This window comes from Mobula birostris, chromosome 23 (assembly GCF_030028105.1).
Source record: "Mobula birostris isolate sMobBir1 chromosome 23, sMobBir1.hap1, whole genome shotgun sequence".
In the NCBI taxonomy this organism is placed as follows: domain Eukaryota; kingdom Metazoa; phylum Chordata; class Chondrichthyes; order Myliobatiformes; family Myliobatidae; genus Mobula; species Mobula birostris.
Window position 1 is genome coordinate 6,772,348 of NC_092392.1, and position 24,460 is coordinate 6,796,807.

The following is a 24,460-nucleotide window of genomic DNA, read 5'->3' on the forward strand; positions in this document are numbered from 1 at the left end:
TTTTTACCCCTAGACTTAAAGCAGCTTGGTTTATCATACATATATATTCCACACTTACTTTTATATATAATCATTGCTAACCTGTTTGACTTATCTACATTTATATTACTGTATTGCGTAGTTACTAATAAATATTAGTAGTTTCTAGCAATACTAGACTCCAAGGTGGTTTCTTTATCCCCGTCACGGGGTACGTGACAAGGGGTTCCCAACCTTTTCTGCCATGGAGCTTTTTTCGTTAACTGAGGGGTCTGTGAACCCCGGGTTACGAGATATATTGGCCAAATGCAGGCAAATGGGATCAACACAATAGACTATTTGGTCGGCCTGTGGCCGTTAGACCATAGGGTGTTTTCATGCTGTTACACTGCTGCCTGTTCCTAAGGGGTAGAATTTTCAACTGTGTCAGAGGAAATACTGCCAAGAGACTATGGTGGATAAGTACCAAAATTCAGCAAGAGCCAGAGAGAGATGCTGGGCTGGATACAATTCAGCTCACCAATGTACAAAGATTCCACAAAACTTTCTGCAGATAAGTAAGTTTTCTCTAATCTTAACATTTTACAATGAAACTACCATGGCCTTCTTCAGCCATAGGGTCCCACTTCCCAATAAACACAGCTAAAGGACGAGTACAAAAGAGAGCAAAAAGCAGTGGTGTTTAGTACAAGGGAACATGATGGCAAAGGATCAGACAGCAAGTGAGCTAAGGTCTCAGGCCTACAGCAGGAAAAGGCAGGGAACAGTAGGGTGAATAACAGATACCAACAAGTTCTACGACAAAGGCACTAAAACTGATGGGTTTGAGTGGAACTTGAATGGGGGAAAACACACATGCACCACTTTTGTTAATAGTTCATCAAAAAAGCTATTAAGTCTCAAATACTTCATATTTTACTCAAAAACAAAAGTTTCTCCCATTCAACAGACAATTCAGAATGTTCTTTATCATTCCAATTATAAAATTTCAAACAATAATAATCACACTTCTGTTAGTGTGTAACTGGCTAGACCAGCATACAGGTACCAAGGCCATCTGTCCCACTGAGTTTCAAAGCCTTAACTGTCACAATTGGGCTAGGACCTCAGAGAGAAAACATCAGCATTGGAAAGAAATGGTTGCTAATTGTAAAATTGCGGTCAACAATGATTTACTTGGTTTACAATAAGGTTCTCAGAGCTCTGATTTTCGAGTTCCATTACACCATCCAGAGCAGCAGATGTAATCGCTTGACTCCCACCAAGATGTTCTTCCATGATGCTATTCAGTTCTTGATTTGTGTCTCCACTCTCCAGGTCACTAGCCTCCCCCTCCGAGGCTGAGGTAATATTGGGCTCTTTATCCTGCACCATCATCAAATCGAGACCTTCTTCAGCTATCACTCTGTCCCCAGTGTTCATCGACCTGTTGCGGTTTTGAACAAAGGTACAGATCAAGCCAGGTCTACGTGTGAAGTCATTTTCTTTGATCTTCAAGTACTCTATCCCTCCTGGATAAAAACAACATAACAAAGTATTACAAAAAAATTCAGGCTTAATTGCAAAATAAAAGGCTGCCACTGACAGAAATAATTGAGTAAGCGTCACATACTTGCACAAACCAAGCTATCCACAACAGAATCCCAAAGGTCCTTTATTTCCAGCCACAGACAGTGCTGGCATCTATCAGAGTTCAAATTGTTATTTTTCTTGTAGTTTAACTTTGTTTGCTTATGTTTATATAAATCACCTGTAATTGTTCAGTGAATTTTCAGTAATTTAGTATAGCTGGAAATGCATCCCTACTGTGGTTTCTCTGCAGCCTGGGTCAAGCCACTGAACCCCACTGTTTCATAGTCTTGTACCTATATCAAATGGAATTTCTCTCGTCTAGTTTGAACTCGTTTTTAGTGTAAGAGACAGCCACAATTTTTGTTCTGTCTTTCTCTTTTCCTTTTCTTTTCATTTCATTCTTCCTTACAGTAGAGTGTTATTTCTTTAACACCAAATTTAACAGCTGTAACCACAAGATTTATGCCTCATTCTTGACGTCCTAAGAACCTTCTGGATCACATCATTTCCAGATCCAACAGAATGCTCAAGTCCCATTCCAAAGCCAGGAATGCAAAGCTGAGGCCGGAAGGACAGTGTAGCTGAGGAACACTATGCTACCAAAAGACCGCATTTTTTTAGATGAGATGTAGAATCAAAGCCTTACTTGACCTTCAAGGGATTATTCAAAGATAAAAGGGTGCTCTGGACAATATTTATCCATTAAACAACATGGCCATAAACACCTTCTCTTTGGAACATGCTCAGAATCTTACAGGGTTATTTAGTCATTGAGAGAAGATCCCTATCCACTATGGCCGTCTTCATCAGATTAGGTATTAGATCAAGAAATGAATGAATATATGATACACTTTCAGCCAATTCTTGAATACATGAAGTTTGAAACATTTTCAACCAATTCTTGAATATATTCATCTTAATACATTTTCAACCAATTCTTCTCCAGTAGTGTGCTTGGTTGCTCTCAAGTGATTTCAGAACTTAAACCTCTACTACCTCTGGCAAACCATTTCTGAGAAAAGGATTAGTATGAATAAAACAAGAACTTTGTAGAATGATTTCTCATTGTCTAAGATTTATGGTATTTTGGATATGACTAATCTATTCCATTAACAGTCTTTCCTGAACAACTTTCATTTACAAAATAGCTTTACCATAGTAAAAAGCACCTCACAGGAAGAATAATTGCCAAAATTTGGTGCTAAATCACATGAGACCAAGACAGGAGACATATTCTAAAGATTCTGGCCCAGTGAAGATACAGCTTGTGAAACAAAATGGGGAAACAAAGAAATTCAAATGTGCATAAGAGGCCAGAATTGAAGGAATAAAGGTTCTCAGGGCTGCTAGTCTGGAAGAGAAAGGCTATGGTGGAACTGCGAGGTCACATTTATAATAATAGAACATAGAATAGTACAGCACAGTACAGGCCCTTCGGCCCACAATGTTGTGCCGACCCTCAAACCCTGCCTCCCATATAAGCCCCCACCTTAAATTCCTCCATATACCTGTCCAGTAGTCTCTTAAACTTCACTAGTGTATCTGCCTCCACCACTGACTCAGGCAGTATATTCCACGCACCAACGACTCTGAGTAAAAAACCTTCCTCTAATATCCCCCTTGAACTTCCCACCCCTTACCTTAAAGCCATGTCCTCTTGTATTGAGCAGTGGTGCCCTGGGGAAGAGGTGCTGGCTATCCACTCTATCTATTCCTCTTATTATCTTGTACACCTCTATCATGTCTCCTTTCACCCTCCTCCTCTCCAAAGAGTAAAGCCCTAGCTCCCTTAATCTCTGATCATAATGCATACTTTCTAAACCAGGCAGCATCCTGGTAAATCTCCTCTGTACTCTTTCCAATGCTTCCACATCCTTCCTATAGTGAGGTGACCAGAACTGGACACAGTACTCCAAGTGTGGCCTAACCAGAGTTTTATAGAGCTGCATCATTACATCGCGACTCTTAAACTCTATCCCTCGACTTATGAAAGCTAACACCCCATAAGCTTTCTTAACTACCCTATCCACCTGTGAGGCAACTTTCAGGGATCTGTGGACATGTACCCCAAGATCCCTCTGCTCCTCCACACTACCAAGTATCCTGCCATTTACTTTGTACTCTGCCTTGGAGTTTGTCCTTCCAAAGTGTACCACCTCACACTTCTCCGGGTTGAACTCCATCTGCCACTTCTCAGCCCACTTCTGCATCCTATCGATGTCTCTCTGCAATCTTTGACAATCCTCTACACTATCTACAACACCACCAACCTTTGTGTCGTCTGCAAACTTGCCAACCCACCCTTCTACCCCCACATCCAGGTCGTTAATAAAAATCACAAAAAGTAGAGGTCCCAGAACAGATCCTTGTGGGACACCACTAGTCACAATCCTCCAATCTGAATGTACTCCCTCCACCATCACCCTCTGCCTTCTACAGGCAAGGCAATTCTGAATCCACCTGGCCAAACTTCCCTGGATCCCATGCCTTCTAACTTTCTGAATAAGCCTACCGTGTGGAACCTTGTCAAATGCCTTACTAAAATCCATGTAGATCACATCCACTGCACTACCCTCATCTATATGCCTGGTCACCTCCTCAAAGAACTCTATCAGGTTTGTTAGACATGATCTGCCCTTCACAAAGCCAAGCTGACTGTCCCTGATCAGACCAAGATTCTCTAAATGTCTATAGATCCTATCTCTAAGAATCTTTTCCAACAGCTTTCCCACCACAGACATAAGGCTCACTAGTCTATAATTACCCGGACTATCCCTACTACCTTTCTTGAACAAGGGGACAACATTCGCCTCCCTCCAATCCTCCGGTACCATTCCCATGGACAACGAGGACATAAAGATCCTAGCCAGAGGCTCAGCAATCTCTTCTCTCGCCTCGTGGAGCAGCCTGGGGAATATTCCGTCAGGTCCCGGGGACTTATCTGTCTTAATGTATTTTAACAACTCCAACACCTCCTCTCCCTTAATATCAACATGCTCCAAAACATCAACCTCACTCATGTTGTCCTCACCATCATCAAGTTCCCTCTCATTGGTGAATACCAAAGAGAAGTATTCATTGAGGACCTCGCTCACTTCCACAGCCTCCAGGCACATCTTCCCACCTTTATCTCTAATTGGTCCTACCTTCACTCCTGTCATCCTTTTTTTCTTCACATAATTGAAGAATGCCTTGGGGTTTTCCTTTACCCTACTCGCCAAGGCCTTCTCATGCCCCCTTCTTAAGCTCCTTTCTTGCTTCCCTATATTCCTCAATAGACCCATCTGATCCTTGCTTCCTAAACCTCATGCATGCTGCCTTCTTCCACCTGACTAGATTTTCCACCTCACTTGTCACCCATGGTTCCTTCACCCTACCATTCTTTATCTTCCTCACCGGGACAAATTTATCCCTTACATCCCACAAGAGATCTCTAAACATCGACCACATGTCCATAGTACATTTTCCTGCAAAAACATCATCCCAATTCACACCCGCAAGTTCCAGCCTTACAGCCTCATAATTTGCCTTTCCCCAATTAAAAATTTTCCTGTCCTGTCTGATTCTATCCTTTTCCATGATAATGCTAAAGGCCAGGGAGCAGTGGTCACTGTCCCCCAGATACTCACCCACAGAGATCTGTGACCTGACCTGGTTCATTACCTAGTACTAGATCTAGTATGGCATTCCCCCTGGTCGGCCTGTCAACATACTGTGACAGGAATCCATCCTGGACACACTTAACAAACTCTGCCCCATCTAAACCCTTGGAACTAATCAGGTGCCAATCAATATTAGGGAAGTTAAAGTCACCCATGATAACAATCCTGTTATTTTTGCACCTTTCCAAAATCTGCCTCCCATTCTGCTCCTCTGTATCTCTGCTGCTACCAGGGGGCCTATAGAATACCCCCAGTAGAGTAACTGCTCCCTTCCTGTTCCTGACTTCCACCCATATTGACTCGAGAGGATCCTGCTACATTACCCACCCTTTCTGTAGCTGTAATAGTATCCCTGACCAGTAATGCCACCCCTCCTCCCCTTTTTCCGCCCTCTCGATCCCTTTTAAAGCACTGAAATCCAGGAATATTGAGAATCTGTTCCTGCCCTGGTGTCAGCCAAGTCTCTGTAATGGCCATTACATCATAATTCCATGTATGTATCCAAGCTCTCAGTTCATCACCTTTGTTCCTGGTCAGTAAGTACCATGCCAATAATTCAAAATGTGGAAATATCAAATGGGACAGGACAAAACCACAGTTGTAGAATACAGAAAAAAAATGCAAAGAGTGAACTATGCAAGAAATATACAGAACTCTGGAAAAGTACGTTACTTCAAAGCATGCACCACTGTGAATTAAGCCTTGGACCTTAGCCCTGACTGATGCAAGCACTGTGCAACAAATCAGCCAAGATTCTTCTTGCCATTGCAAGAATATACACAGCATTCGGAAAGATAAAACACAGATCAACAGGAAGTAAAACTGTAGTTCAAACAAAATGCTGACACCAATTGTCCCCAAAGAGGAGAAGAGCCAGAGATAACAGATCAAACAGCAATTTCATTCACACACAGTGGTGCTAGAAAGTTTGTGAACCCTGTAGAATTTTCACTTTCTGCATAAATATGACCTAAAATGTGATCAGGTCTTCATGCAAGTCCCAAAGCGGATAAACAGAACCCAATTAAACAAATAACACAGAAAACATTATACATATTCATTTATTTGAGAAAAATGATCTAATATTACATGTACTTGTTGGGAAAAGTATGTGAACCTTTGCTTTCAGTAACTGGGGTATGACCACCCCCCGCCCACCTGTACAGCAATAACTTCAACCACACGTTTCTGGTAACTGTCAATTAGTCCTGCACATCAGCTTGGAGGAATTCGAGACCATTGCTCCTTACAAAACTGCTTCAACTCTGGCTGAATGTTGGTGAGCTTCCTTGCATGAACTGCTTGCTTCAGGTCCTTCCACAACATTTCTGTAGGTCAGGACTTTGACTCGGCCACTCCAAAATGCGACATTTCTTCTGCTTTAACCATTCTTTGGTAGACTGACTTGTATGTTTAGGATCGTTGACCTGCTGCATGACCCACTTTCTCTTGAGCTTCAGTTCACGGATGGATACCCTAACATTTTCCTATAGACGTTGCTGGTATAATTCAGTATTCATAGTTCCATCAATGATGGCAAGCTGTCCTGGTCCTGAGGCAGCAAAGCAGGCCCAAACTATGACACTGTCACCATGTTTCACAGGTGGAATGAGGTTCTTATGCTGGAACGCAGTGTTTGCTTTTCACCAAACATAACACTTCTCATTTAATCCAAAAAGTTCTATTTTGGACTCATCTGTCCACAGAATATTCTTCCAATAGCAAACTTCAGACGGACAGCAATGTTCTTCTTGGAGAGTAGTGATCTTCTCTTGGCAATCCTACGATTACACACCACTGTTGTTCGGTGTTTGACCGATGGTAAACTCATGAACACTGACATTAGCCAATGCAAGAGAGGCCTGTCGCTCCTTAGATGCTACCCCATTATTCTCTGTGACCCCCTGGAATATTACATGCCTTGATCTTGGAGTGATTTTTATTGTTCAACCACTCCTGGGGAAAGTAACAACTGTAATGAACTTCTTCCATTTGTACACCAACTGCCTGACTGTGGATTGGTGGGGCACAAGCTCTTTCGAAATGGTTTTGTATCCTTTTCCAGCCCAGTGAGCATCAACAACTTTTTTTCCTGAGGTCCTCAGAGAATCTCCTATGATCGCGATATGGCACACTTCCAAAAACCTGTGTGGTGAAGATCAGACTTTGATAGTGAAGACCCAGTTTTATGTTCTTTAAATAGGCCAGGGCCTCTCACAATCACACCTGATTGTCATCCCGTTGATTGAATCATCTGACTAACTTTCCCTTTAAATGAACTGATAACCTTAGAGGTTCACATCCTTTTTCCAACAAATACATGTAATATTAGATCATTTTTCTCAATAAATAAATGAACAAGTATAATGTTTTCTGTGTTATTTATTTAATTGGGTTCTCTATCTAGTTTTAGGACTACGTGAAGATCTGATCACATTTTAGGTCATACTTACGCAGAAAGAGAGAAAATTCCGAAGAGTTCACAAACTTTCTAGCACCACTGTCCATAAACAATTGCCTTCAAAGGAAGGCTGTCAGGGAAAAGATTCAGACCTGTGCTCTCTTCTCCCTCCTTCTTCTCACTCAAGAAGGTTCGCTTCATCAGCAGCTTTTTTGTTGTGTGACATTTGTATTTGAGCAATTGCCTGTCCTCCACCTCTGCATCTGCAATAAAATCAGTTGACATCATAAACATAAGAGAAATCTGAAGATCACAAACAAAAGAAATCTGCAGATACTGGAAATCCAAGCAACACACACGAAATGCTGGAGGAACTTGGCAGGCCAGGTAGCATCTACGGAAAAAAGTACAGTGATCATTTTGGCCTGAGACCCTTCAGTAGGATCTAAAGATGCTGGAAATCCAGAGCAACAGCCAAATGAAGGGTCTAGGCCTGAAGCGTCAACTATTTATTTTCCTCCATTGATGCAGCCTAACCTGTTGAGTTCTCTCGAGACATTATGCGACCAACCCAACCAGAGAAAGGAACAGGCAAAATACTGGCTAACACAATGCAATTATCACCAGAAACCTATGAACTGTTACTTGTTTAAACATTCATTCACAAGACGTGGATGCTAATGGCAAACCAATAAATTGAATTTATTGTCCATTCTTAACTGTTCCTGAACTAAGTCTGGCCATTTCAGAAGGAAATTAAGACTCATCTAGATTGCTGTGCACCCAGTCATGAATTTTTCTTTGCTGAAGCACTTTGGTAGACTCATATTTTCTTGTAATGACTATACAATCATTTAATGATCACTGCTAATGTCTCTAGCTTTCTTTTATATTAATATAAAGCACAGTTGCATTATTGAGAAACAAAATTATGCATTATTTTTAAAGTGGAATTTTGAACTTCCTTCCTATTGTCTGCTAATATACCTACAATCTGCATTTTGATTTATCGTAACATCATGCCTCATGTTTCATTGCTCAGCCAAGGCGTAGCAGGCAACATTCTCACTGCCAAGACAAAAGGCAATGGGCTCAAGCTCCATTCCAGAGATCACAGTATAGGAGCATAGGGGAATCAGGGGAGATCTTATACAGGTATACAAAACTGACAGGTTTAGATAGGGCCTTTCCTCGAGACTGGGCAAGACTAGAACTACAGGTCATAGGTTCAGGGTGACAGCTGAAATATTAAGGGGGATCTGAGATTAATCTACTTCACTCAGATTTCTGTGAGAGTGTAGAATGAGCCGCCAGTGGAAGTGGTAGATGCAAGTTCAATTTTATTGTATTTTAGCAATACAATGCATAGTAGGCCCTTTAAACCACAACAAACCCTCCAGTTAACCCCAACCTAATCTCGGGACAACTTACAGTGACCAATTAATCTACCTGGGATGTCTTTGCACTGTGGGAGGAAACTGGAGCACCCGGGGAGGAGGTACAGAGACTCCTTATAAAATGGTGCCAGAATTGAACTCCGTAACACCCCAGGTTTGAATAGGTACCTGAGGGAAAGCCACACATTTCACAGGGAGCATGTACAGAAACTCCTTATAAAATGGCACTTTTATTTAAAAATCCAGATGGTTAATATGGCTTTAGGGTTTTCTATAAAGCTTTCTGTACATTCAATCACCAGAAGACCCCAGGGCTTTATCAAATGCAGTAATACAGTTGCACGAAAAAGTTTGTGAACCATTTGTAATTAGCTGATTTTCTGCATTAACTACTCATAAAATGTGGTCTGATCTACATCTTAGTCACAATAATAGACAAACACAATGTGCTTAAACTAATAACATACTAACAATTGTACTTTTCAGGTCTTTACTGAACACATTCTTTAATCATTCACAGCCCAAGCTGGAAAAAGCCTGGAACCTTTGTATTTAATAACTGGTAGAACATCCTTTAGCAGGAATAACCTCCACCAAACATTTCCTGTAGCTGCTGATCAGACTTGCACCATGGAGGGGAGGAATTTTAGACAAAACTATTTAAGTTCATTAATATTTCTGGGATACCTTGTATGAACAGCCCTCTTCAAGTCATTTGGGTTAAGATCTGGACTCTGACTTGACCATACCAATACACAAATTTTCCTCTTTTTAAACCAGTTGAATTAGTTGTTCCCTCAATGATTGCAAGCTGTCCAGGCCCTGAGGCAGCAAAACAGCCCCAAACCATGACGCTCTTTCCACCATGCTTCATGGTTGGGGTGAGGCTTTCATATGCAGTGCCCTTTTCCCTCCAAACATAGTGGTGTGCATTTCTGCCAAAAAAGTTCAACTTTTGTCTTATCTGTCCACAGAACATTGTCACGGAATCATTGTAGAACATCCAGGTGGGCTTTTGCAAACTTGAGACGTATAGTAATGTTTTGTTTGGAGAGCAGTGGTTTCCTCCATGGCGTCCTTCCATGAACACCATTCTTATTCAGTATTTTTCTTATAAAGGGCACGTGAACAGAGACTTTAGCAAGTTCTAGAGATTTCTGCAGGTCTTTTGCTGTCAACCTTGGGTTGTTTTTCACCTCCATCAGCATTGCACATTGTGCTCTTGATATGATGTTTGCAGAACGCCCACTCCTAGGGAGAGTAGCAACAGTACTGAATTTCCTTCACTTGTAGACAGTTTCTCTGACTGTAGACTGATGAACACTCAGGTCTTCAGAAATGCTTTTGTAGCTTTTTCCAGTTTCATACATCTCTACAATTCTTCTTCTAAAGTCCTCAAAGTTATTTCGATCGAGGTATGGTGTACATAAACAGATCTTTTTTGAAAAGAGCAGGCTCTGTCAGTAACTTGACTTTGTGTCTTTTTTATAGGGCAGGGCATCTCTACAACGAACACCTTCAATCTCATTGATTGGAACACAGGACTCCAAATAGCTTTTGCAGAAGGCATTACCCTAGAGGTTCACGTACTTTTTTGACTGTGATTGTTCAAATGGGATTGATGAGAAGTCCAATTGTTTTGTGTTATTCGTTTAGGCAGATTGTTTGTCTATTATTGTACCTTAGATGAAGATTACACCACATTTTGAGAGTAATTAATGCAGAAAACCAGGTAATTGCTAAGGGTCATACACAGTAAATGGTAGGGCACTGAGGAGTGCGGAGGAACAGAGAGATCTGGGAGTTCAGATACATAATTCCCTGAAAGTGGCGTCACAGGTAGACAGGGTTGTAAAGAAGGCTTTTGGCATCCTGGCATTCATAAATCAAAGTACTGAGTATAGGAGTTGGTATGTTATGGGGAGGTTGTATAAGACATTGGTGAGGCCAAATTTGGAGTATTGTGTACAGTTCTGGTCACCTAACTATAGGAAGGATATCAGCAAGATTGAAAGAGTGCAAAGAAGATTTACTAGGATGTTGCCGGGTCTTCAGGAGTTGAGTTACAGGGAAAGATTGAACAGGTTAGTACTTTATTCCTTGGAGCGTAGAAGAATGAAGGGAGATTTGTTAGAGGTTTACAAAATTATGAGGGGTATAGACAGAGTAAATGTGAATAGGCTCTTTCCACTTAGATTAGGAGAGATAAATATGAGAGGACATGGCTTTAGGGTGAAAGGGGAAAGGTTTAGGGGGAACTTCTTCACTCAGAGAGTGGTGGGAGTGTGGAACAAGCTGCCATCTGACGTGGTAAACGTGAGCTCACTCTTAAGCTTTAAGAACAAAATGGATAGATAATGGATGGGAGAGGTCTGGAGGGTTATAGACTGGATGCAGGTCAATGGGACTAGCGGGATAATGTTTCAGCATGGACTAGAAGGGCTGAATGGCCTGTTTTCTGTGCTGTAGTGTTCTATGGTTCACAAACTTTTTCTTGCAACTGTAAATGTTGCACTTCTTGGCAAAGACAACATGCAACACATAAATCAAAATGTTAGAAATGGCGTTTGATTGAATAACACTTCCTCTATGTTGTCCAATAGATCACTTTAGGGCAAATTCATCTTGATTTGAACTCCCTCAATACCGTCTCTGAGGACTGGTCCCTCGCAACTTTTAAACAGAATGAAGATTCTGTTGCACACTTATAGAGTCCTAATCTAACACCAGAGCAGTGCCATTTATAGAGTGTGGAGTTTCCATCTCTTACCTCAAGCAACTTGAAAAAGCATTGTACTAAATTTGGTAGTTTGATGCTGCAATATCAAACACAGTGAAAATCAGTTTGAATCTGATTTGACCACCGTTGCGAGTGGATGTTCAGCACATTTGTTGATATGTTTTACACAACCGATACACACCTGGTGTAATAGTCTCTTCAAATACCACACATGTTCCCAGGGCATCTATAATGGAATATGCAGCAAAATTAGTACATACTCAATGATTGATTGGTGCACATACAGACCACATAAAAGCTCAAACTGTCACTTAGTTTCCCATCCAGCACTGCATTGAATGGGAAGCCATCTCCCCTCAACAATCTATTGTTGTTATACAAAAAGCAAATTGTGCAGCAAACCTATTGATGTTCTACCCTAAGGAGATGATAACATTGCTTTAGCTTCTTCCAGTTACTTTCTAAAAGCAACTTGAGCATGGAAGTCCACACTGTCGAAACTCTCCCCTACCAAGTCTCTACAGAAGTTGGATGTCAGAAAAAAGACACCTTCTTCAACTCCACACAAGTGATATCAAGGCAGTAGTTAAAGTCCTTCCCTGATCACCTACTTTATTTCTACATGGATTGTGAATCTATTTCCATATTTGTGTAAGTTAGGAAGCCCCATTGTTCTAACCAAGAAAACACCAATAATCATTCACAGGGATCTTCCCAGTAATCAGGACCTAAAACTCTCAATAAGACATATGCATCTGCACCACCAGATAAGATATTCACCCACGTTGCCCCAAAAATGCATTAAGTGGTAAAATACCTGCCTTCGTACTCTCCGGCAAACACCAATCTATCTACCTGCATGATGGGCTGCTCAGTATCTATACCCTGGGAAGAAAAGAAGAAAGCTCGATGGTTGAGGTGATCTGGAAATTGCTCACATAAACCCATTTAATAGACTACATAAAACTTGTCTCAACAGTCATGGGAAAGCAAGTCAGCTAGAAACAAAGCCGTTAGCTCTTAGTTTCTCTTATGTTACATGACCATCATTTAGTCCATGACGCTATTCACACTATTAACAGAACCTCAAAAGCTAGAGGCTCAGGAACACTGGACCAAATACACCTGCTCTCCCATCCCTGTTACACCAGCCATATAACTATCTCACAGTAAACACGAGGAAATCTGCAGATGCTGGAATTTCAAGCAACACACATAAAAGTTGCTGGTGAATGCAGCAGGTCAGGCAGCATCTCTAGGTAGAGGTACAGTCGATATTTCAGGCCGAGACCCTTCGTCAGGACTAAATGAAAGAAGAGTTAGTAAGAGATTTGAAAGTGGGAGGGGGAGGGGGAGATCCAGAATGATAGGAGAAGACAGGAGGGGGGGGAGATGGAGCCAAGAGCTGGACAGGTGATTGGCAAAAGGGATATGAGAGGATCATGGGACAGGAGGCCCAGGGAGAAAGAAAGGGGGAGGGGGCAAGCCCAGAGGATGAGCAAGGGGTATAGTCAGAGGGACAGAGGGAGAAAAAGGAGAGAGAGAGAGACAGACAGAGAGAGAAAAAAATTAATAATAAATAAATAAATAAATAATGGATGGGGTACGAGGGGGAGGTGGGGCATTAACGGAAGTTAGAGAAGTCAATGTTCATGCCATCAGGTTGGAGGCTACCCAGACGGAATATAAGGTGTTGTTCCTCCAATCTGAGTGTGGCTTCATCTTTACAGTAGAGGAGGCCGTGGATAGACATACCAGAATGGAAATGGGACGTGGAATTAAAACGTGTGGCCACTGGGAGATCCTGCTTTCTCTGGCAGACAGAGCGTAGGTGTTCAGCAAAATGGTCTCCCAGCCTGTGTCGGGTCTCGCCAATATATAGAAGGCTGCATCAGGAGCACCGGACGCAGTATATCACCCCAGCCGACTCACAGGTGAAGTGTCGCCTCACCTGGAAGGACTGTCTGGGGCCCTGAATGGTGGTGAGGGAGGAAGTGTAAGGGCATGTGTAGCACTTGTTCCGCTTACAAGGATAAGTGCCGGGAGGGAGATCGGTGGGGAGGGATCGTGGGGACGAAGGGACAAGGGAGTCGTGTAGGAAGCGATCCCTGCGGAAAGCCCGGTGGGGGGGGGGGGGGGGAGGGAAAGATGTGCTTAGTGGTGGGATCCTGTTGGAGGTGGCGGAAGTTACGGGAAATATTATGTTGGACCCGGAGGCTGTTGGGGTGGTAGGTGAGGACAAGGGGAATCCTATTCCTAGTGCGGTGGCGGGAGGATGGGGTGAGAGCAGATGTGCGTGAAATGGGAGAGATGCGTTCCAGAGCAGAGTTGATGGTGGTTATCTCACAGTACACTGTTTTACATGTCCCTGATTCTAAGTTGTGTGGGATGATACAAATCAGCTCCTACCAAAGTATGCAAGGCCTATGTTAGTGCTGTGATTAACAATGACTCACAGCAGGATCTTTAACTTTAGGATCTTTTTTTTTATATATAAAGGATTTTCATATTTGTGCTTGCATTTAAGGGAAACCTGAAAGGGCTTCAGTTAGAGGTACAAACTATTAACACAGGGAGCCAACCTTCCCTTTAGCCCTGGATTAGTACATTAGAAAGCAGAGCTAATTACCTAGCAATGAACAACCATCAAGTGTGAAGACAATTCATGTGCTTGGGCGTAAAGACCTACATTTAGAGCACCATTCATATCTTCAAGATTCCTCAATATATTTCCTATTTAAAAAATAACATCACAAAAGAGACCTGGCAGTTAGCTCTCTACAACAATGAAGTAAAATAAACACACACAGATGAGATCTTTTGTGGAGAGATACACGTGGCAGATCAAGACTTGGCTGGTGGGGGGAGGGGGGGGGTGGAACCCTTAAATATTCCATTACAACATCAGACTAGATTTGGGTTTGAGCTCAGCAGTTAATTGATTTAGACACAGGTCAAGGCAGATGGGCAATTTCAGCCTGGGACTATAACCACTAGACATTAACAAAGTTTGCCAGGAGCATGGTTGAAAAAACAAGCAATACATAACAACCACCCCTTCCAGCAAGGCTTTCAAGTTATCTGTTTTTACTACTCACCACAATTTTGCATTCATTTCTACACTTCAGTAGGAAATCTGGGTCAATAATCCCAGACAGCTCCACCACCACCAGTTGCTCCTGTGGGGATTGGAAAGGAATAGTCAGCTGAACGGTCCAGGGCTGTAACACAACATCCAAAACAAATAGGAAAAAAACCAGAATGTGCTAGAATACTCAATGCCCTGGGATTCTTTTTCTTTCTACACACACGGTCTGCTCATAAAACCATAAGATGTAGGAGCAGAAGTAGGCCATTCGGCCCATCGAGTCTGCTCCGCTATTCAATCATGGGCTGATCCAATTCTTCCAGTCATCCCCACTCCCCTGCCTTCTACCCATACCCTTTGATGCCCTGGCTAATCAAGAACCTATCTATCTCTGCCTTAAATGCACTCAGTGACTTGGCCTCTACAGCCGCTCGTGGCAACAAATTCCACAGATTTACCATCCTCTGACTAAAGTAATTTCTCCGCATCTCCGTTATAAATGGACGTCCTTCAATTCTGAAATTGTGCCCTCTTGTCCAAGATACCCCCACTATGGGAAATAACTTTGCCGTATCTAATCTCTTCAGGCCTTTTAACATCCAGAATGTTTCTATGAGATACCCCCTCATTCTCAATTCCAGGGAATACAGCCCAAGAGCTGCCAGACGTTCCTCATACCCTTTCATTCCTGGAATCGTTCTCGTGAATCTTCTCTGAACCCTCTCCAATGTCAGTATATCCTTTCGAAAATAAGGGGACCAAAACTGCTCACAATACTCCAAGTGTGGTCTCACAAGTGCCTTATAGAGTCTCAACATCCCATCCCTGCTCTTATATTCTATACCTCTAGAAATGAATGCCAACATTACATTCGTCTTCTTTACCACCGTCTCAACCTTGAGGGTATCCTGCACAAGGTCTCCCAAGTCCCTTTACATCTCTGCATTTTGAATTCTCTGCCCATCTAAATAATAGTTTGCCCATTTATTTCTTCCACCGAAGTGCATGACCATACACTTTCCAACATTGTACTTCATTTGCCACTTCTTTGCCCATTCCTCTAAACTATCTAAGTCTCTCTGCAGGCTCTCTGTTTCCTTAACACTACCCACTCCTCCACCTATCTTTGTATCATTGGCAAACTTAGCCATAAATCCATTAATCCCATGGTCCAAATCATTGACATACATCGTAAAAAGCAGCGGTCCCAACACGGACCCCCGTGAACTCCACTGGTAACCGGCAGCCAGCCAGAATAGGATTCCTTTATTCCCACTCTCTGTTTTCTGCTGATCAGCCAATGCTCCACCCATTCTAGAAACTCCCCTGTAATTCTATGGGCTCTTACCTTGCTAAGCAGCCTCATGTGTGGCACCTTGTCAAAGGCCTTCTGAAAATCCAAGTACACCACATTTACTGCATCTCTTTTGTCTACCCTGCTTGTAATTTCCTCAAAAAATTGCAGTAGGTTAGTCAGGCAGGATTTTAATTTCAGGAAGCCACGCTGGCTTTGGTCTATCTTGTCATGTGCCTCAGGTGCACCATAATCTCAATCGATTCCAACAACTTCCCAACCACTGATGTCAGGCTAACAGGTCTATATTTTTCTTTCTGCTGCCTCCCACCCTTCTTAAATAGCGGAGTAACATTTGTAATTTTCCATTCATCCGGTTCAATTCCACTGAAATACCGACACATTGGAATTTAGTTTAAATCTCTGAGTAGTTCCAGTGCCTTGTTTTTAATTTCAGTTTCCCAATGTCTTTTTGTTTGTTCTCTGAGAAGCACTGGAGGGGTGTCCAATAATGCAGTAATTATTCAGTTTCTACATGATAATGTCACTTATAAGGCATTGGCTATTCATCCCATCAAGCCTGCTCCACCATTTGATCATAGCGAGCTTATTAAAGTGCCCATAATCTTGACAAAGGGTCTCGGCCTGAAACGTCGACTGCACCTCTTCCTAGAGATGCTGCCTGGCCTGCTGCGTTCACCAGCAACTTTGATGTGTGTTGCTTGAATTTCCAGCATCTGCAGAATTCCTGTTGTTGCCCATAATCTTTGATGCTTTTACTAACCAAGGACCTATCAACCTCCACTTAAAATATACCCAATGTCTTGGCCTCCACAACACTCTGTGGCAATAAATTTCACTGATTTACCATCCATTGGATACAGAAATTCCTCCTTATCTCCCTTCTAAAAGGATGTCCTTTTATTCCGAAGCTGTGCCCTCTCTCCCACTATTGAAAACATCCTCTCCACATCCACCCTTTGCAGGTCTTTCAATATTCAGTTGGTTTCAACGAGATGCCCACTCATCCTTCTAAACTCCACCAAGTACATACACAGAGCTGTCAGATGCTCCTCATACATCTACCTTCTCATCCCCATGGTAATTCCCGTAAATCTCCTCCAGACCCTCTCGAATGCCAGCATATCCTTCCTTAGATATGGGGCCCTAAATGGGACAATATTCCAAATGTGGTCTGACCAACTTCTTAAAGCTACAGCATTACATCCTTGTCCCTATAATCTAGTCCTCCCATTGTGTTTGCCTTCATTATTACCAACTCAACCTGCAAGTGACCCTTTCGGGGAATCTTGCACAAGGTCTCCAAGCCCCTTTGGTTTTTGGATTTTCTCCCCATTTAGAAAATAAGTCTATGCCTTTATTCCTTCTACCAAAGTGGATGACATAACATTTCACTACGTTATATACCATCTGTCACTTCTTCACCCACTCTTCCACACCGTACAAGTTCTTCTGCAGACACCCTGCTTTGTCTGCCTTACCTGTCCCTCCACATACCTTTACATCATCTAAAAACTTGCCCAGAAAACCATCAATTCCATTACCCAGGTCATCAGTGACAACGCACCATGAAAGGGCTCCTTTATTCCCCCTCTTTGCCTTCTGCCAGCCAGCCAATCTTCTATCCATGTCAGTATCTCCCCTGTAATACCAGGGATTCCTATCTTGTTTTGGCAGCCTCACATGCAAAATCATTATCAACTGTCTCATTTGTCTATCCCTGCTTAATGCTTCCTCAAAGAATCACTGAAGTCAAGCTTACAGGGAGTCTTTTGCATCTCTCCCTTTTAAAAAAAAATGGACATTTGCAATTTTTCCAGTCGTCTGGAACCATTCCTGACATGAGTGATTCTTCCAAGATCATAATCGAACGCCTCCACAATCTATTCAACTACTTCTTTCAGAACTCCAGCCAGTCCAGGTGAGTTATTCACCGTCAGACTTTTCAGCTTCTCATCTCCTTAGTAATGGGGACTACACTCACTTCGGCACCCCAACTCTCTCAAATTTCTGGCATGTTGCTGGTGTTTCCCACAGTAAGGTTTAAAGAAAAATACACATTAAGTTTGTCCTTCATTTCACTGTCGTCCCTTATACCTCAGCAACGTCTTTTCCTGTGCTCTGATGTACACCCTTGCAACTGTTACTCTTTATACATCTGAAAGAAACCTCTAGTACCTCAAGGTTGTATTCAAGCTTTTAGAATGGGACTAGACAATGGGGTGACCTGTTGGGGCACCCTTTGAGAGAAGAGTAGTGCAGTCTGATATGACCAGAATGAACATAAAATTTTTCTGAATGCTATTGGTATCGCTTTGCTTTGGAAACTGAAGTAGAAAACCTCAGTTTATTGAAGAAGAATGAAGTGTAGCAAAGCAAATATAGCTCCTCCTCGTTTAACGAAGGACACTTTTGGTGGCATCATTTCTGGTTTATCTGCCACCCTTGTGCCTCTCATTGTCATTCTGGAGACATGCAGCCCTTTCATCCCCTGTCTTTTCATCTCTTCTGCTGTTTATTTTTTGTCTCTGATCCTGGAGACGTGAATTTCTCAGCTCCTTTGTCTCTTCCTCTCTCCTCCTCCTGTGCCTGTTTTTGTCATTCTGGAGACGTGCAGCCCTTTCATCCCCCGTCTCTTCAGCTCTTCTGCTGTTTGTTGTTTGTCTCTGATCCTGGAGATGTGCATGCCTCTCCTCCTCTGTCTCTTCTTCTCTCACCTTTTTTTGTCCTGACTCTTTGATCCTGGAGTCGTGCGGCCCTGGCATCATCCAATTCTTGTTCTCTCCCTCTCCTTGCCGCTTCCCGGCGACGTCTGGCGTGATCTCTTGACCATAATGTCCCCCTTCCCTTTCCACGCGGCATAATTAGGCTGACTTTTTTTTTTACCCTAATGCTGGATAGAAGACACAAAACACTAACAGCAAAGGATGCTGATTATTCTTGATGATGTGGTTGGTGCTCTCCTAAATGATATAGTCACCACTGTTCTTTGACTGCAGCAAAGGGTTTTACGGGTGTCTCGGAGTACATCATTACAATAAGAGTTAATTATCTCTTTCTGATGGGTGGCAGTTAGATCTGTCCCAATCCTGCACATGCTGACGGTGATTAGCAGAATGTGACCCCTCGAAGTAGAACTGCCCTACCCTTTTGCTCCAGTAGGTGTCGCTGCTGAGGCTGGCCGTGCGCATGCGTCGGGCTGTCGCGGCCCGATTTCCATGACGGCCGATCCGGTCTCGGGTGAAAGCGAACCTGTTGATTTTTGGCGAATGAGCAATTTTATACGAATATATAACCCTGAACTTTGCCTGCATTCTGTAAGTTAGTGCATTTTAATTCGACTGAGCCGAAAAAAAGTGCCGCTGTAATGCACCGTTTGCGCTAACTGGAGGTCACAAACAAACAAACAGAGCATGAGAGTTTTAGTAGTTATACTGATTTTAAATTACAACCTTCTGACTCAAAAAACAATAATGGAGAAGCGGAATCCAAATGCTAAAATTACAAAACAGGAAAGAATAGGCAAGATTACGAAAAGGTGGTTAAGATAACCGTTGATCCATCTTTTACTATGACACCGGTTTTGAGAGGCATACGGGCAGAAGCTTCAGCCACCTGAAATAAAGAAGTAGGTAGACCAACAATGGCCAGCGCTTCGTTTACCGTAATAGGTACACTAGCAGCTCTTGCCCTTCCGCCGCGGATTCTGAGCCGAGACCCGGTTCAACTCCAGCGGGTAATTCTCCCTCTTTAATTTCTGATCCACAGCCCGTCGATCCAGTCTGCATCACATTTCCGACAATATCTACTGTGCTATCAACAAACCGAACAGGCCCGGGCATCCGAGCCTCCTACTCTCATCACCAGCGCTGCCTTTTGCCCCTCCTCACGCCTCACCTCCTCTTCCCAGTCGCCACTCTCCGACTGCTGCACATTCCTCGCCACCTCAGCAGCCATCTTGCAAGCATCCTTCCAGTACCTCCAATCAAACACTAAACAATCGTCAAACTGCACCTCCAGTACCTCCAATCAAACACTAAACAATCGTCAAACTGCACCTCCAGTACCTCCAATCCAACACTAAACAATCGTCAAACTGCACCTCCAGTACCTCCAATCCAACACTAAACAATCGTCAAACTGCACCTCCAGCTCCTCCAATCAAACACTAAACAATCGTCAAACTGCACCTCCAGCTCCTCCAATCAAACACTGAATGGGACCGCCGACTTCTCCAGGGAGAAGTTTCTGGTCTTTCCTCCAGGGATGTAAATCAACCACTGATCTGAAGCAAACATTCAAAGTTCTTTTCCTTCGAGATGCTGCCCGACCTGCATAAGTTTTATTGCACAAAATAAATTATGTCCCGATGGGACCATAGATTCTGGGATAAATTGAAAGGTACCAAATGTAAAGTTATCATTTAGGATGAAAAAGAGAGAGTTGCCCAACACCAGTGGTCTGGAAAATTCTAGAATCTTATCATTAAGAAAGTGGTTAGAGGTTACAGAGCACAGTAAAAGGAAGAAGGGAAAATTGTGTAATATTAAACTGTTAGAGTTCTTTTAAGATTGTACTTTGCAGAATGAATAAAGGGAAACCAATTGATGTGGTGTGTTTGAACTTTTGGGTACCACACAGGAGGTAAGTTATCTAGGACATGCATTGAGAACTGTTAAATGGACAGGAAACAGATCCTAAGAATAAAAGGGAAATTACTGTGTTTGGAGACTACAGCCAGTGATATTATGCAGAGATAAATACTGTATTATGGCCCCAGCCATTCAGTGTCATTATCGTTGCTTGGGGTGATGATATCAAGTAATACACAGGGTGGCCACTTTATTAGGTACACTTGTACACCTGCTGATTAATGCAAATATCTGATCAGCTAAGACAATCTTGTGAAAGCATGCAGACACGGTCAGGAGGTTCAGTTGCTGTTCAGACTAAACATCAGAATGGGGAGGAAATGTGATCTAAGTGACCTTAATCGTGGAGTGATTGTTGGTGGTAGACAGGCTGCTTTGAGTGTCTCAGAAACTGCTGATCTGTGTTTTCCTAGTTTACGAAAAGCACAAAACATCCAGTGAATGGGTGAAAACACCTTGTTAATGAGAGAGGTCTGAAGAGAATAGCCAGACTGGTTTATGGTGACAGGAAGGCACCAGTAACTGAAATAACCATGCATTACAACAGTGGTGTGCAGAAGGGCATCTCTGAGCTCACAATATATCGAACCTTGAAGTGGATAGGCTACAGCAGTAGAAGACCACACTGGGTTCCATTCCTGTACTTAATAACATGGCCACTGAATATATATCTACACTGGTGGACAGTATGGGCTGTGAGGAAGGTGAAGAGAGGATAAGGTAGAGATATAAACCAGCTAAGGGAATGGGCAACAGCAAGGCACGTAGAACACCTCCTGGAAAAATGAGGCATCAGCCACACAGGTGGAAAAGATGGAACTTTATTTTTAAATGGTGTAAGATATAAACATATTGCTATTCACAGGAACTTGAGTGTCCTTAAAAATGAATCATTGAAAGTTAGCATGTGGGTACAGTAAGCATTTAGGAAGGCAAACAGTAAGTTAGCATTTATTGTAAGAATCTGAATCCATAAGTGGCGACATTTTACTGTGATTACTGTATATAGATAGATCCCCTGTGTTATGAAGAACCAATTACACAGGTCAGTTTCCCTAATGATGGAAGGATGTATTGTGATAAAGGGATGATTGTGAAGGTTCACAGGGTTAATAAATGGAGAGGTTGTACTACTTAGCATTTAGACAATTGGGAGGTGATCTTATTGAAATATAAAAGTGGTTCTTAGAGACTTGACCTGGCTGACAGGTCAGGATAAGAGGAGGGGAAGGAATTTCTTTACCCAGTAGTAATAAATCTTCAGGATTGTTGATCCATGATGGTTGTGGAGACTCAGTATCTGGGACAGACATCAATAAATTTTAAGATATTGGAGAAATATAAACTGTCTACTGTAATTTTATTTATTTAGAGATACAACACTTCTGACCCTTCGAGCCACACCATCCAGCAACCCCAATTTAACCCTAACATAGGACAAGTTACACTGACCAGTTAACCTACCTGGTATGTCTTTGGACTGTGGGTGGAAACCAGAGGACTTGGAGAAAACCCCACGTGTTCCACAGGGAGAATGTATAGAGATTCCTTACGTAGGTTGCAGGGATTGAACTCGAAATTCCAACGCCTTGATAGTGGTGCACTAACCACTACACCACCGCGGTGTCATTGGAGTCATGGCATGGCATTTTTAATAATTATGTTAGAGATCTCCATACTGAATGATGTGATTCATCTAATGCTACTTTGCAACATATGGTCAATCTGTTGGGCAATTGCTGTTTGATGAGGTCAAGTTTCCTTTGGGAGGGATATTATAAAATTTATGCAAAATATATATTGTCTTTGTAGCAAATTGCCAGTTAGATGAGGGTAGAATGCTACTAAGGGGCTCAAACACAGGTGACACTTGCATCTTGGTCGTGGGTTTATATAAAGCACTGTTGAATACTCAAGTTTTATGGTAAATCTGAGTATTCAACCTAATTGGCCATTTCCATGAGGAGCTCCTGTCTTCATGTGACCAGTGTGGCCCAACGTGTATCACCATGTGATTCCATGAAGCTCAGTGGATGAGGATCTTCACAGTATCGGACAACAGTAAGGGAAGAATCTAACAGATAACCTCAATAAACTGCAAGAATTTGAATGAGGAACTTGAATGAATCTTGAGATCCCAGTTGGAGTACCAATTGTTTTTTTAAAATTAATTGAGATACCGCGCAGACTGGGCCCTTCCTGCCCACCGAGCGGCACTGACAGAAATTCCCAATTTAACCCCAGTCTAATCACAGGACAATTTACAATGACCAATTAACCTACCAACAGGTATACCTTTGGGCTGTAGGAGAAAGCTGGAACACTCTGAGGAAACCTATGCGGTCACAGGAAGCACGTGCAAACTCCTTACAGACAGAGGCGGGAGTGGCAGTGCCATATTAGTGTGTAAGTGATTATGATACAGTTTTTGAAAAAGGGAGACCTTTCACCAACTCCACTCCAGTTTCTGGCTACTCTATGATCTACCATCTTTAATGAATATCTTTCAAATGTATAGAATAAAAAACAGAGAATGCTGGAATACTCAGCAAATCAGGCAACGTAGCTGGTGCATGATGAGATGAATATTTTCAACATTTTTTGATTTTATTTCATATTTCCAGCATCTACATTTTTATTGATTTTGTGTTGATACCTCTTTGAGAATTCGTCCAGCTCCCTTTAAAGAACTAGGGAGCGATTAGTCTTAATACAAGCTGTGGCAATTTGATCCAGAGTGCAATGACTCTATGCCAATTGGAAGGAAGAGAGATACCACTTGGATAATGGTTGACCTGGTCTTTATGTTCACAATTCACAATCACCATCAGAATAATGAACATTAAAAACTGCAGATGTTGGAAATCTGAAATTAAAATCAGAAATGACAGGAAACATTCAGCAGCTCAGGCAGCATCTTTGGAAAGAGAACCACTCTGTTGAAGTATTCCAGACCTGAAACATTATTTGATTCTCATTCCACATGGTGCTAACCTGCTGAGTGTTAGTAGCATTTTACATTTTTGCTCCTTTTACAATAAGCTGAGCTACTCATCTAAATGTTTCTTCCATTAGTTTGAAAATTCCCTATCTCCATTTAAGTGGTATTCCTGTGATGAAAGTAGCTCTAACCTCCAAAGATTGTTCATAAAATATTTTGGCCTCATTATCATGAACTCAGACTCATTTTGTGGAAGTCTTTGATTATTGCTGCTCAGCAGATGTGCCTGGCAGTCTTGCGCCTGTGGCTGTTCTGTATGAAGCTTAGAAACAGAGACACGGCTTATTAAGTTTTCAGGTGGATTTTTGTGAGTGTGAACTTCAATTAGACTCTTGAACTGCAAGTCATTTTGAACTGATTTTAAGTTAATTAAGTTGATTTTAAGTTGGCTGCAATGTCGGCCGTGGCCCAGTTGGTGGCATCACTGCGTCAGAAATTGATATGTTCAATTCCACCCCAGATATTAAAGCAAACTGGCACAATGTGAAATACAAAATATGGAATTGTTTTGCATGTCAGGCAACATCTGTGCAGGAAGAAAGAGAGTTCATGTATATGTCAATAATGTTTCATCAGATTGCTCTTCAAAAGGATCCTCAATTTGGAACATTAATTAGACTGGACAACAAAGATTTTGCTTCCTGAATACTTCT

At 42.3% G+C, this 24,460-nt stretch overlaps 1 protein-coding gene across 1 annotated transcript; it reads right to left on the reverse strand.

Moving 5' to 3' along the window:
- Positions 1 to 876: 876 nt before the first annotated feature.
- Positions 877 to 20,151, reverse strand: gtf3c6 (general transcription factor IIIC, polypeptide 6, alpha). Its single transcript, XM_072241297.1, has 6 exons — positions 20,052 to 20,151; positions 14,850 to 14,930; positions 12,573 to 12,636; positions 11,933 to 11,977; positions 7,767 to 7,877; positions 877 to 1,490 (listed from the first exon to the last, which is right to left on the reverse strand). Exons 1-6 carry the CDS (start codon positions 20,109 to 20,111, stop codon positions 1,141 to 1,143), a joined length of 711 nt encoding a protein of 236 aa, XP_072097398.1. The 5' UTR covers positions 20,112 to 20,151; the 3' UTR covers positions 877 to 1,140.
- Between the last annotated feature and the right edge of the window lie 4,309 nt (positions 20,152 to 24,460).